At 33.7% G+C, this 12,003-nt stretch overlaps 1 protein-coding gene across 5 annotated transcripts in view; it reads right to left on the bottom strand.

Moving 5' to 3' along the window:
* LOC141333505 (B-cell receptor-associated protein 29-like) overlaps positions 1 to 12,003 on the bottom strand; it is a 28,607-nt gene that overhangs the window by 1,364 nt on the left and 15,240 nt on the right. For 4 of the 5 annotated variants that reach the window (XM_073838525.1, XM_073838527.1, XM_073838529.1 and 1 more), the window contains 6 exons: positions 4,747 to 4,848; positions 4,574 to 4,674; positions 2,959 to 3,106; positions 2,742 to 2,877; positions 1,320 to 1,431; positions 1,119 to 1,219 (listed from right to left, as the gene is read on the bottom strand). In XM_073838525.1, coding sequence (XP_073694626.1) covers positions 1,119 to 1,219; positions 1,320 to 1,431; positions 2,742 to 2,877; positions 2,959 to 3,106; positions 4,574 to 4,674; positions 4,747 to 4,838 — 690 coding nt within the window. In that variant the 5' untranslated portion in view covers positions 4,839 to 4,848. Of the gene's footprint in view, positions 1 to 1,118; positions 1,220 to 1,319; positions 1,432 to 2,741; positions 2,878 to 2,958; positions 3,107 to 4,573; positions 4,675 to 4,746; positions 4,849 to 5,350; positions 5,463 to 12,003 lie in introns of those variants that run through there. The other variant, XM_073838528.1, reaches the window with a different exon arrangement.

Genomic DNA, 12,003 nt, shown 5'->3' with positions numbered 1-12,003 from the left:
ATTTTCTAATTTTTATTTTAATTTCTATATAGTTTAAGTTCTAGTAATTTTAGTACTTCAACTTTAAAGAAAACTATTATAGCAAAGTTTTTTGTAAACTTTAAAGAAAACAATTGTACAGGAAAGGGATATGTTCTGTTTTAATTTTAAAGGTTTAGTAATTTTGCTTGTAAATATGTCTAAAGTTTTTTAGTTTTTTTTAGTTATTTTAGTATTTCCACTTTAAAGGAAACTTTATATTTTTTAGTTTTGATTTTAAAGTTTTAGTAATTTTTTATACATCTATATAGTTTATTAAGTTTTAGTTATTTTGGTACTTTAACTTTAAATAACTTTTTATAGAAAAGTTACATTTTGTTCTCATATGTCTATTTATGTTTTTTTTTTTGTATTTTAACTTTCAAGGAAAGTTTGTTTTATAGGAAAGTTATATTTTCTGTTTTCATTTTAATTTGAAGTTTATTTTTTGTAGTTATTTAAGCATTTCAAATCTAAATGCAGGTTTGTTTTTTGTTACAAAAAAATTATATTATCTTCTATTTTCTGTTCTCATTTTAATGTTTTAGTAATTTTCTATATAGTTTTAAGTTTTGATTTTAGTTATTTTAGTACTACTTTAGTAGTAAAACTTTACAGTTTGTTTTTTAGGTTATATTTTCAGCTTTTTTTCTGTTTTAAAGTTATATTTTCTGTTTAGTAATTATGCTTGTAAACATGTCAATATAGTTCTAATTAAGTTTTGATTTTAGTTATTTTAGTATTAGAAACTGTTTATTTTGGTTTTAAATGTATATTTTGTTTTTATTTTAGTAATTTTTGTTTTTTTATTTATTTATTGTGTATATATGTCTAATTTTTTTGTTTTTTTAGCTATTTTAGTACTTTAAAAATACTTAAATTTATTTTTAGATTTGAAGTATATAACTTTTTTTGTACTTAAATTTGAAAGAAAAGTTAGTTTTTTGTTTTATTTCAGTTCAGTTTCAGTTCAGTTCTTTTATTTAAATTGAAATGCATTTAAAATTTTAAAATGTTTTATGGTTTATCGTTTTAATTAATGATGATAGCTGCTACTTCCTAAGCCCGTTTATAATATAATACGGTTGGTTTGAAATTACCTGAAGCTCCTGGTGCTCTTGAAGGAGACGATCGTATTCTTTGGTCAGTCCTTCAGTTTGTTTTTTCATGGTGTCCAAATCTGACTTTGACTTTTTCAGAGCTAGAGAAAAACAATCAGCCATAACTTGTAGAGCTGCTCTGTTTCCAGATCATTAGTTTGACTGTAATTGTGAAGCAGAATGAGTGTGGAGTGTCTGTACCATCTGTGCTGCTCTTCAGCTCCTCCGTCAGTCTCTGCACCTCTTTCTTCAGGAGTTTGTTCTCTTCTGGATCTTGTATCTTTCCTCCTCCTCCTTTAGCGTCTGTAAGTGCCTGAGCATGACAACAGTTTGTACCTTCTATTAGTAAAGGGTCTGTAAAAACACCAGTTCCTTAAACACTACAATCATTTATTCCAGCAATTCTCAATTCCAGTCCTGCTCTGCGTATTTTGCAAGTGTCTCTTAGTTAACACACCTGATTCAGATAACCAGCTCATTAGAAGTGAGCTCCATGCATGAACTGTGTTTAGACTGACATGGTCCCTGCACAGTGTTCATTGCTCTCTAATCCCTGGACTACAAATGAAAGTCTGAATAAATAAGCTTTCCATTGATGTATAGTTTTTTAGGTTAGGACAATATTTGGCTGAGATACAACTATTTGAATATCTGGAATCTAAGGGTGCAAAAAATCTAAATATTGAGAAAATCACCTTTAAAGTTGTCTAAATCAAGTTCTTAGCAATGCATATTACTAAACAAAAATTATATTTCTATATATTTACGGTAGGAAATTTACTATATATTTTCATGGAACATGATCTTTACTTAATATCCTAATGATTTTTGACATGAAAGAAATCCTTTTGACCGATCCAATGTGTTTTTAGCTATTGCTACAAATATACCCGTGCTACTTCAGTCTGGTTTTGTGGTCCAGGGTCACAATTATATAGATATAATACAAATATAACTTACATTTTACCCAAAAATCAAAAGAAAACAACATTTGCACAGTATAAAAACAGTTTTGCATTATTTTCATGACAATTAAATTCTTAACTGAATGTTTTTCTTAAATTTTGTCTTTTGATTTTTGGGAGAAATGTGTGCATTATTTTCATAAATTCTTAATTGAAAATATTAATTTTATTATTCCTCATCCATCACTTGGATTACGTGAGAGCTATTTAAAAAAAATTGATTGCAAATGCTTAATTGAAAAAAATTGTTATTTCTGTCTTTTAATTTTGGGTGAAATGTGCAGGTTTCATTTAAGTCTAAATGTTGCATTATTTTAATCACAATTAAACTAGAAATATGATTTATTGCACCCCAAAATCGAAAAAAAAAAAAAACATTTTATGCATGAAGAATTGCAAAACCTTTTGCATTATTTTCATCACAATTAAACTAGAAATATGATTTAGGTCATATTTCACCCCAAAATCAAAAGAATTCTTATGCATTTAAAATATAATTTCTACAAATCTGACCCTTAATTTTGGGGCAAAATTTGTAAAAATGTGCATTCTTTTCATCAAAGTTAAATATATAAGTAAAAGTATTATTTCTATATATCACTCTTTTAATTTTTGGGTGAAATGTGCTGCAGGTTTCAAGGGATTTAAGGCTTTTAACCTGTTTGAGCATCTCATTGTCCTCCATGTATTTCTTGGCAGCTTTGTTTGCGCTTTCAGCCTGAGTCTGCAGAGCAGCGGTGGTGCCGATGGCCGTGGCCAACTGGTTAATCAGAGTGATGACTCTCCTCATGACACTGCCAGAAAACAGCAGCAGAGTTCAATATCAAAAGACACACTGCCAACGAGCCATGTCATTCATGTCAATTAATACGTACAGCCACAGGAAGAGTGAGAAGCCAGAGATGTAGAGGTTCCTCTGGGCTCGGAAGAGCTTCATGTGCATGTGGTCAAACATGTTGGGGTGCAGTTTGGCATCTTTGCTCTGGTCAGTGCTTGAGTATTTCCTCACCTCCCGCAGGGCGTCTGCAACGATTACAACACAACTCGGGTTATTTCTAATCGAAATTTTCCACCCTTAGGTCATCCATGTAGATGTAGATGAGTTTGCTTCTTCATCAGATTTGGAAAAATGCAGAAGTGCAGTGAATGGGTGCCGTCAGAATGAGAGTCCAAACAGGTGATAAAAACATCACATTAATCTACGAGTAATCCACACCACAAGTGAAAAGCTGCATGCTTGTAAGAAACAAATCCATCATTAAGACATTTTTAAATTTAAACTGTTGCTGTCAGCTTAAATATTAGAAGTAATACACTACCAGTCAACATTTTTAATGTTGTTTTTTTTCTTCTGCTCACCAAGACTGCATTTATTTGATTCAAAATACAGAAAAAGCTGTAATATTGTAAAATATTTTTACTATTTAAAGTGACTGCTTTCTATTTGAATATATTTTAAAATGGAATATATTCCTGTGATCAAATCTGAATTTTTAGCATCATTACTCCAGTCCTCAGTGTCACATGATCCTTCAGAAATATTTCTAATATGCCGATTTGCCATTATTATTATTATTATTATTATTATTATCAATATTAAAAACAGTTGAGTCATTTTATTCAGAATTCTTTGATGAATAGAAAGATCCAAAGATCAGGATTTATCTGAAATAAAAAGCTTTCGTAACATTAGTATAGAAAATTAATAGAAATTAATACTTTTATTAAGCAGGGATGCTTTTAATTGATCAAAAGTGATGATAAAGACATTCATAATGTTACAAAAGATTTGTATTTCAGATAAATGCTGTTCTCCGGGACTTTCTATTCATCAAAGAAACCTGAAAAAATTCTACTCTGCTGTTTTCGACATAATACATTTTTTTGAGCAGCAAATCAGAATATTAAAATGATTTCTGAAAGATGTGACTAGAGTAATTATGCTAAAAATTCAGCTGTGAAGTCACAGGAATAAATGACATTTTAACATATAATCCAAAGGTGAACAGTTTTTTTTTTTTTTAATGGTAAAAAATGTTTCTAAATGTTACTGTTTTTGCTGTACTTTGGATCAAATAAATGCAGGATTGGTGAGCAGAAGAGACTTCTTTAAAAAAAAAAAAAAAACATTAGAAATCTTACTGTTCAAAAACTTTTGACTGATAGTGTATGCACAAATCAAGCACCATTTACAAGCCAAAACGGTTTTATTATGGACTCATATTTTAGTTTTAATGTTAAAACATCTTAATAATATATTTGTTTTATACAAACATGCAGCTTTTCACTTGTGGTGATGTTTTTATCAGCTGTTTAGACTCTCATTCTGAAAGCACCCATTCATTGCAGAGGATCCATTGGTGAGCAAGTGATGCAATGCTACATTTCTCCAAATCTGATGAAGAAACAAACTCATCTACATCTTGTAATTATCATTTTTGTGTGAACTATTCCTTTAAGACATGGCAATGAAAACAGAAAAGTACATACCAAGAAAGAGAACGATGAGGATTATTATCATGGTGAGAAAGCCCTTGTTCCAGAAGTGAGAGAGACGGTTCCAGATGCTCCATTTGAAAATACTCTGCCATCTGCAAACATGGGTGTCAGTAAGAGAAAGTGGACAACAGCCAACAGAAATGGACCAAAAGGGAATATTTTACCTTTGAGCAGAGATGAACGGCAGACATAAGATGACGAGGACACCGATTTCCACGTACAGGAAAGATGCAACCGCAGTCCACTGCAATGTCATTTTATTTCAGCTGTTTGACAAAAGAAGAAATAAAGAAACCAAAATGTGTTAGACTTTTATTAATATATACAAGTTTAGATACAATCTTAAAAGAAAAAAAGCATAATTCCTAGCTAATCAAAGCTGTTATTACTCTCAGATAATCTACTTATGCCATTGTGTCCGGACCAAAGGTCTTGTTCAGTGACATTTCACCTGCATCTTAGTAGTTTCACACTTTAACACATTGTTCACAACCAGGATGCATGTGTTTTATGTTTTCACACCATAAAACATACACACGACATATAATAACAGTATTTAGAAGTATAGTACAAATATCTGACCGCAGTGGAGATTTTATAACGATGTTTATGTAGTTAAAAAGCGTAGTGTTGACTTATAACGCATGTAAATTAACATATCAAACAGGAAGCGAACACACCTGAAGACAAAACTCGAGCGCGGACAAACTAACGGTACAAATTACGACACCACCCACAGAAGCAGGAGGCGACGTGTTTACATCTCACCTGCTAAAGAAGAAAACCTCCAGGGAAATTTTGGACAAACGACAGAATTCGGGGAAACTAAACTAAACGCAGACAAGCACAGCACTGCCGTCTCACGCGAGTGACGTCATCGTCCCGCGCACTTTGCATCGTGCACGAGCGCCTGTCGATCACTGGGAATGTCAAACAGACGAAAACGAATACACAATACCAAATAAGGTGTTTTTCCACAAGAAAATGTTCAGATATTATGACTAGAAGTAGTCTACGGTTCATAGCAAATACTATACTGTTATACAGATAGTGAATAGTGAATAAAACCAATAAGTGATATATAACAACAGCTAATAGTTTATACTTTAAAAACAGTGCACAAGCATGAGGAATCGTTATTATTAATGCTCTAAATTTTTTAGATATTTTGTTTGTCTAGATTAATTAAACTAAATTTGCAGCACTGTAATTCACAAAACTCACCACCGGAGGGCGCAATGAATTTAATTAGAGGCAATTTGCAGTGCTGAAATTCACAAAAATCACCACCGGAGGGCGCAACCAATTTAAGTTCATTAGCCTCAATTTCAAGCGCTGTAATTCACAAAAGTCACCACCGGAGGGCGCAACCAATTTAATTAGATGCAATTTGCAGTGCTGTAATTCACAAAAGTCACCACCGGAGGGCGCAACCAATTTAATTAGATGCAATTTGCAGTGCTGTAATTCACAAAAATCACCACCGGAGGGCGCAACCAATTTAATTAGATGCAATTTGCAGTGCTGTAATTCACAAAAATCACCACCGGAGGGCGCAACCAATTTAATTAGATGCAATTTGCAGTGCTGTAATTCACAAAAGTCACCACCAGAGGGCGCAACCAATTTAATTAGATGCAATTTGCAGTGCTGTAATTCACAAAAATCACCACCGGAGGGCGCAACCAATTTAATTAGATGCAATTTGCAGTGCTGTAATTCACAAAAGTCACCACCGGAGGGCGCAACCAATTTAATTAGATGCAATTTGCAGTGCTGTAATTCACAAAAATCACCACCGGAGGGCGCAACCAATTTAATTAGATGCAATTTAATGCAATTTAATTACATTTAATTACAGCAATTTGCAGTGCTGTAATTCACAAAAATCACCACCGGAGGGCGCAATGAATTTAATTAGAGGCAATTTGCAGTGCTGAAATTCACAAAAATCACCACCGGAGGGCGCAACCAATTTAAGTTCATTAGCCTCAATTTCAAGCGCTGTAATTCACAAAAGTCACCACCGGAGGGCGCAACCAATTTAATTAGATGCAATTTGCAGTGCTGTAATTCACAAAAGTCACCACCGGAGGGCGCAACCAATTTAATTAGATGCAATTTAATGCAATTTAATTACATTTAATTACAGCAATTTGCAGTGCTGTAATTCACAAAAATCACCACCGGAGGGCGCAACCAATTTAATTAGATGCAATTTAATGCAATTTAATTACATTTAATTACAGCAATTTGCAGTGCTGTAATTCACAAAAATCACCACCGGAGGGCGCAACCAATTTAATTAGATGCAATTTGCAGTGCTGTAATTCACAAAAGTCACCACCGGAGGGCGCAACCAATTTAATTAGATGCAATTTAATGCAATTTAATTACATTTAATTACAGCAATTTGCAGTGCTGTAATTCACAAAAATCACCACCGGAGGGCGCAACCAATTTAAGTTCATTAGCCTCAATTTCAAGCACTGTAATTCACAAAAATCACCACCGGAGGGCGCAACCAATTTAATTAGATGCAATTTGCAGTGCTGAAATTCACAAAAATCACCACCAGAGGGCGCAACCAATTTAAGTTCATTAGCCTCAATTTCAAGTGCTGTAATTCACAAAAATCACCACCGGAGGGCTCAACCAATTTAATTAGATGCAATTTGCAGCGCTGTAATTCACAAAAATCACCACCGGAGGGCGCAACCAATTTAATTAGACGCAATTTGCAGTGCTGTAATTCACAAAAATCACCACCGGAGGGCGCAACCAATTTAAGTTCATTAGCCTCAATTTCAAGCGCTGTAATTCACAAAAGTCACCACCGGAGGGCGCAACCAATTTAAGTTCATTAGCCTCAATTTCGAGCGCTGTAATTCACAAAAATCACCACCGGAGGGCTCAACCAATTTAATTAGATGCAATTTGAGAAGTTAATTTAATTAAGTTAATAATACATGTGTTCATCATTTGTTTATTTACTTTTAACAGATGACAGGACATACGTATTTCTGATTGGCTGTTCATAGTGCAATGTGTCGTATGCTCTTCTGCTCTCACCATCTTGCAGATGTATAGCAGATCTTTAAGATCATTAGAGTCAATTTATAGCTGTGTAATTCACAAAAACGCCACAGGAGGGTGCATGTTTTAGGTCTTTTTTTCCCCCAGATAGTCTGATGGGTTTTTTTTTAACAAAAAAAAAGACAAACCATAGCGAACTAACATAATTAGTAATTTGTTCTGATTGGCTGTTCATATTGTAATGCATTATGGGTATGTTCTTCTGATCTCACCCTCTTGGAGAAGCATAGTGCATTTAAGTTCCTAAACTTAATTACTACTTTTTTTTTTTTTTTACTAAATTGCTACAAAGGGTACAATAATTTTGCCTTTTTAATAAAAAAGAAATATCTTAGTAAATTCACTAACAATCATTTAATCTAAAATAGCTTAATTAACTTTTTTTGTCTAGTCAAATGAAAAAAGTTTGATTAAAATAATAATAAATTAATAAAATAAAAATACTTGCAATGCCAGATGACTATCAATGACTAGTAACTGGTCCAGAGACTCAGTGGCGCAGGAGATAAAACTTGTGTGTTTTGATCTGGGAGACCCGGGTTCAAATCCCACATTTGATAAAGTTAGCCATCATTTAAGACAAATCTCTCAACAAAACCCTGTTCAAAAGAATGAGCAACTCCAGTGGTGCAGGAGATAAAACTTTGTGCTTTGATCTGGGAGATCGGGGTTCAAATCCCACATTTGATAAAGTTAGCCATCATTTAAGACAACTATAAGCATTTAATTATTTAAGAAAGTCTAAAGTCTTTTTTAAAGACCCATTTAAGTTTATTAGACTCAATTTGCAGCACTTGTAATTCAAAAACCACCACAGGAGGGCGCAATCCATTTAATTAGGATCTATTTGCAATGCTGTAATTCATTAAAATCACCACCGGAGGGCGCAATCCATTTAATTAGAATCTATTTGCAATGCTCTAGTTCATTAAAATCACCACAGGAGGGCGCAATCCATTTAATTAGAATCTATTTGCAATGCTGTAATTCATTAAAATCACCACAGGAGGGCGCAATCCATTTAATTAGAATCTATTTGCAATGCTGTAGTTCATTAAAATCACCACAGGAGGGCGCAATCCATTTAATTAGAATCTATTTGCAATGCTGTAATTCATTAAAATCACCACAGGAGGGCGCAATCCATTTAATTAGAATCTATTTGCAATGCTGTAGTTCATTAAAATCACCACAGGAGGGCGCAATCCATTTAATTAGGATCTATTTGCAATGCTGTAATTCATTAAAATCACCACCGGAGGGCGCAATCCATTTAATTAGAATCTATTTGCAATGCTCTAGTTCATTAAAATCACCACAGGAGGGCGCAATCCATTTAATTAGAATCTATTTGCAATGCTGTAATTCATTAAAATCACCACAGGAGGGCGCAATCCATTTAATTAGAATCTATTTGCAATGCTGTAGTTCATTAAAATCACCACAGGAGGGCGCAATCCATTTAATTAGGATCTATTTGCAATGCTGTAATTCATTAAAATCACCACAGGAGGGCGCAATCCATTTAATTAGGATCTATTTGCAATGCTGTAATTCATTAAAATCACCACCGGAGGGCGCAATCCATTTAATTAGAATCTATTTGCAATGCTCTAGTTCATTAAAATCACCACAGGAGGGCGCAATCCATTTAATTAGAATCTATTTGCAATGCTCTAGTTCATTAAAATCACCACAGGAGGGCGCAATCCATTTAATTAGAATCTATTTGCAATGCTGTAATTCATTAAAATCACCACAGGAGGGCGCAATCCATTTAATTAGAATCTATTTGCAATGCTGTAATTCATTAAAACCACCACCGGAGGGCGCAATCCATTTAATTAGGATCTATTTGCAATGCTGTAATTCATTAAAATCACCACAGGAGGGCGCAATCCATTTAATTAGAATCTATTTGCAATGCTCTAGTTCATTAAAATCACCACAGGAGGGCGCAATCCATTTAATTAGAATCTATTTGCAATGCTGTAATTCATTAAAATCACCACAGGAGGGCGCAATCCATTTAATTAGAATCTATTTGCAATGCTGTAATTCATTAAAATCACCACCGGAGGGCGCAATCCATTTAATTAGAATCTATTTGCAATGCTCTAGTTCATTAAAATCACCACCGGAGGGCGCAATCCATTTAATTAGAATCTATTTGCAATGCTCTAGTTCATTAAAATCACCACCGGAGGGCGCAATCCATTTAATTAGAATCTATTTGCAATGCTGTAATTCATTAAAATCACCACAGGAGGGCGCAATCCATTTAATTAGAATCTATTTGCAATGCTGTAATTCATTAAAACCACCACCGGAGGGCGCAATCCATTTAATTAGGATCTATTTGCAATGCTGTAATTCATTAAAATCACCACCGGAGGGCGCAATCCATTTAATTAGAATCTATCTGCAATGCTGTAATTCATTAAAATCACCACAGGAGGGCGCAATCCATTTAATTAGAATCTATTTGCAATGCTCTAGTTCATTAAAATCACCACAGGAGGGCGCAATCCATTTAATTAGAATCTATTTGCAATGCTGTAATTCATTAAAATCACCACCGGAGGGTACAACCTATTTAATTAGACTCAATTTACAGTGCTGTAATTCATTTAAATCACCACCAGAGGGTGCACTCCTTTAAATTAGACTGAACTTGTAGTGCTCTATTCATTAAAATCATCACCGGAGGGCGCAATCCATTTAATTAGACTCAATTTGTAGCCGTGTAATTCACTAAAATCACCACCAGGGGACGCAATCCATTAAATTAGACTCAACTTGCAGTACTGTAATTCACCACCGGAGGGCGCAACCCATTTAAGTTAATTAGACTCAATTTGTAGCCGTGTAATTCACAAAAATCACCACCGGAGGGCGCAATCCATTAAATTAGACTAAATTTGCAGTACTGTAATTCACAAAATTCACCACCGGAGGGCGCAACGCATTTAATTAGAAGCAATTTGCAGCGCTGTAAATCCATTTAATTAGACTTAATTTGTAGCGCTATAATTCACAAAAATCACCACCGGAGGGCGCAATCCATTTAATTAGAAGCAATTTGCAGTGCTGTAAATCATTAAAATCACCACAGGAGGGTGTAACCCATTTAAGTTTATTTAATTAAGTAATACATGTGTTCATCATTTATTTATTTATTTTTAACAGATGACAGAACATACATCATGCAGTGCGTCATATGCTCTTCTGCTCTCACCATCTTGCAGAAGTACAGCAGATCTTTAAGGTCATTAGAGTCAACTTATAACCGTGTAATTCACAAAAACACCACAGAAGGGCGTATGTTTTAGGTCTTTAATCTTGTCTTTCTCCGGCTTGATATCTTTTTTTTTTCTTTGATTTTGGCTTTTTAACAGAAGAAAAGAGAAAACAAAGAACTAACGTAATTAGTTCTGATTGGCTGTTCGTATTGCAATGCATTATGGGCATGTTCTTCTGATCTCACCCTCTTGGAGAAGCATAGTGCATTTACGTTACTAAACTTGATTACTGTTTATATACTTTTACAAAAATTGCCACAAAGGGGTGCAATAACTTTTTAACTTTTTCTTTTTAATTAAAAAGAAATATCTTAGTAAATTCAGCAACAAACATTTAATCTAAAATATCTTAAAGAATTGTTTTTGTGTAGTCAGATAATAAAATTTAATTAAAATATGAATAATTTAATAAAATAGAAACACTTGTACTGCCAGTTTACTATCAATGACTACTAATTGGTCATTTGTACACAATGATGGTGACAACTATAAACATTTTAATATTTAAGAAAGTCTAAAGTCTTTTTAAAAATTATAATAATGAATAATATAAAAGACCAAACACAACTTTGAGTCCATCAAATTCTCAGTTGACAGAGGATAATTGTTTACTCTTTTAATGAGGTGTAAACTACAAGATAGACACACAACTTACCTGAAGCCTAGTGGTGCAGAGGTTAAATACATGACTTTGCATTACGAAACTATAACAGACACGTGTTCGAATCACCAAAAATTAATTAGTCTAAACCTACTTCAAGCTGACATCTAAATTACCCAAAAAACAATAATAGCGCAACATAACAAGCTCTATGGCTCAGTGGTTAAAGATTTCAATCTCAAACATGAAAGTCCAGGATCAAATCCCACATTTGATAACGCTATCCATCATTTAAAATAAATCTCTCAATAACATCCTGTTTAAAACAATCAGAGGCCCAACAAAACCCTGTTCAAGAGACTAAGCAACTCCAGAGATCCAGTGGCGCAGGAGATAAAACTTTGTGTTTTGATCTGGGAGAC

The sequence above is a fragment of the Garra rufa genome, chromosome 4 (genome assembly GCF_049309525.1).
Source record: "Garra rufa chromosome 4, GarRuf1.0, whole genome shotgun sequence".
In the NCBI taxonomy this organism is placed as follows: Eukaryota; Metazoa; Chordata; class Actinopteri; order Cypriniformes; family Cyprinidae; genus Garra; species Garra rufa.
This window is presented reverse-complemented; position numbering and strand designations above follow the sequence as displayed.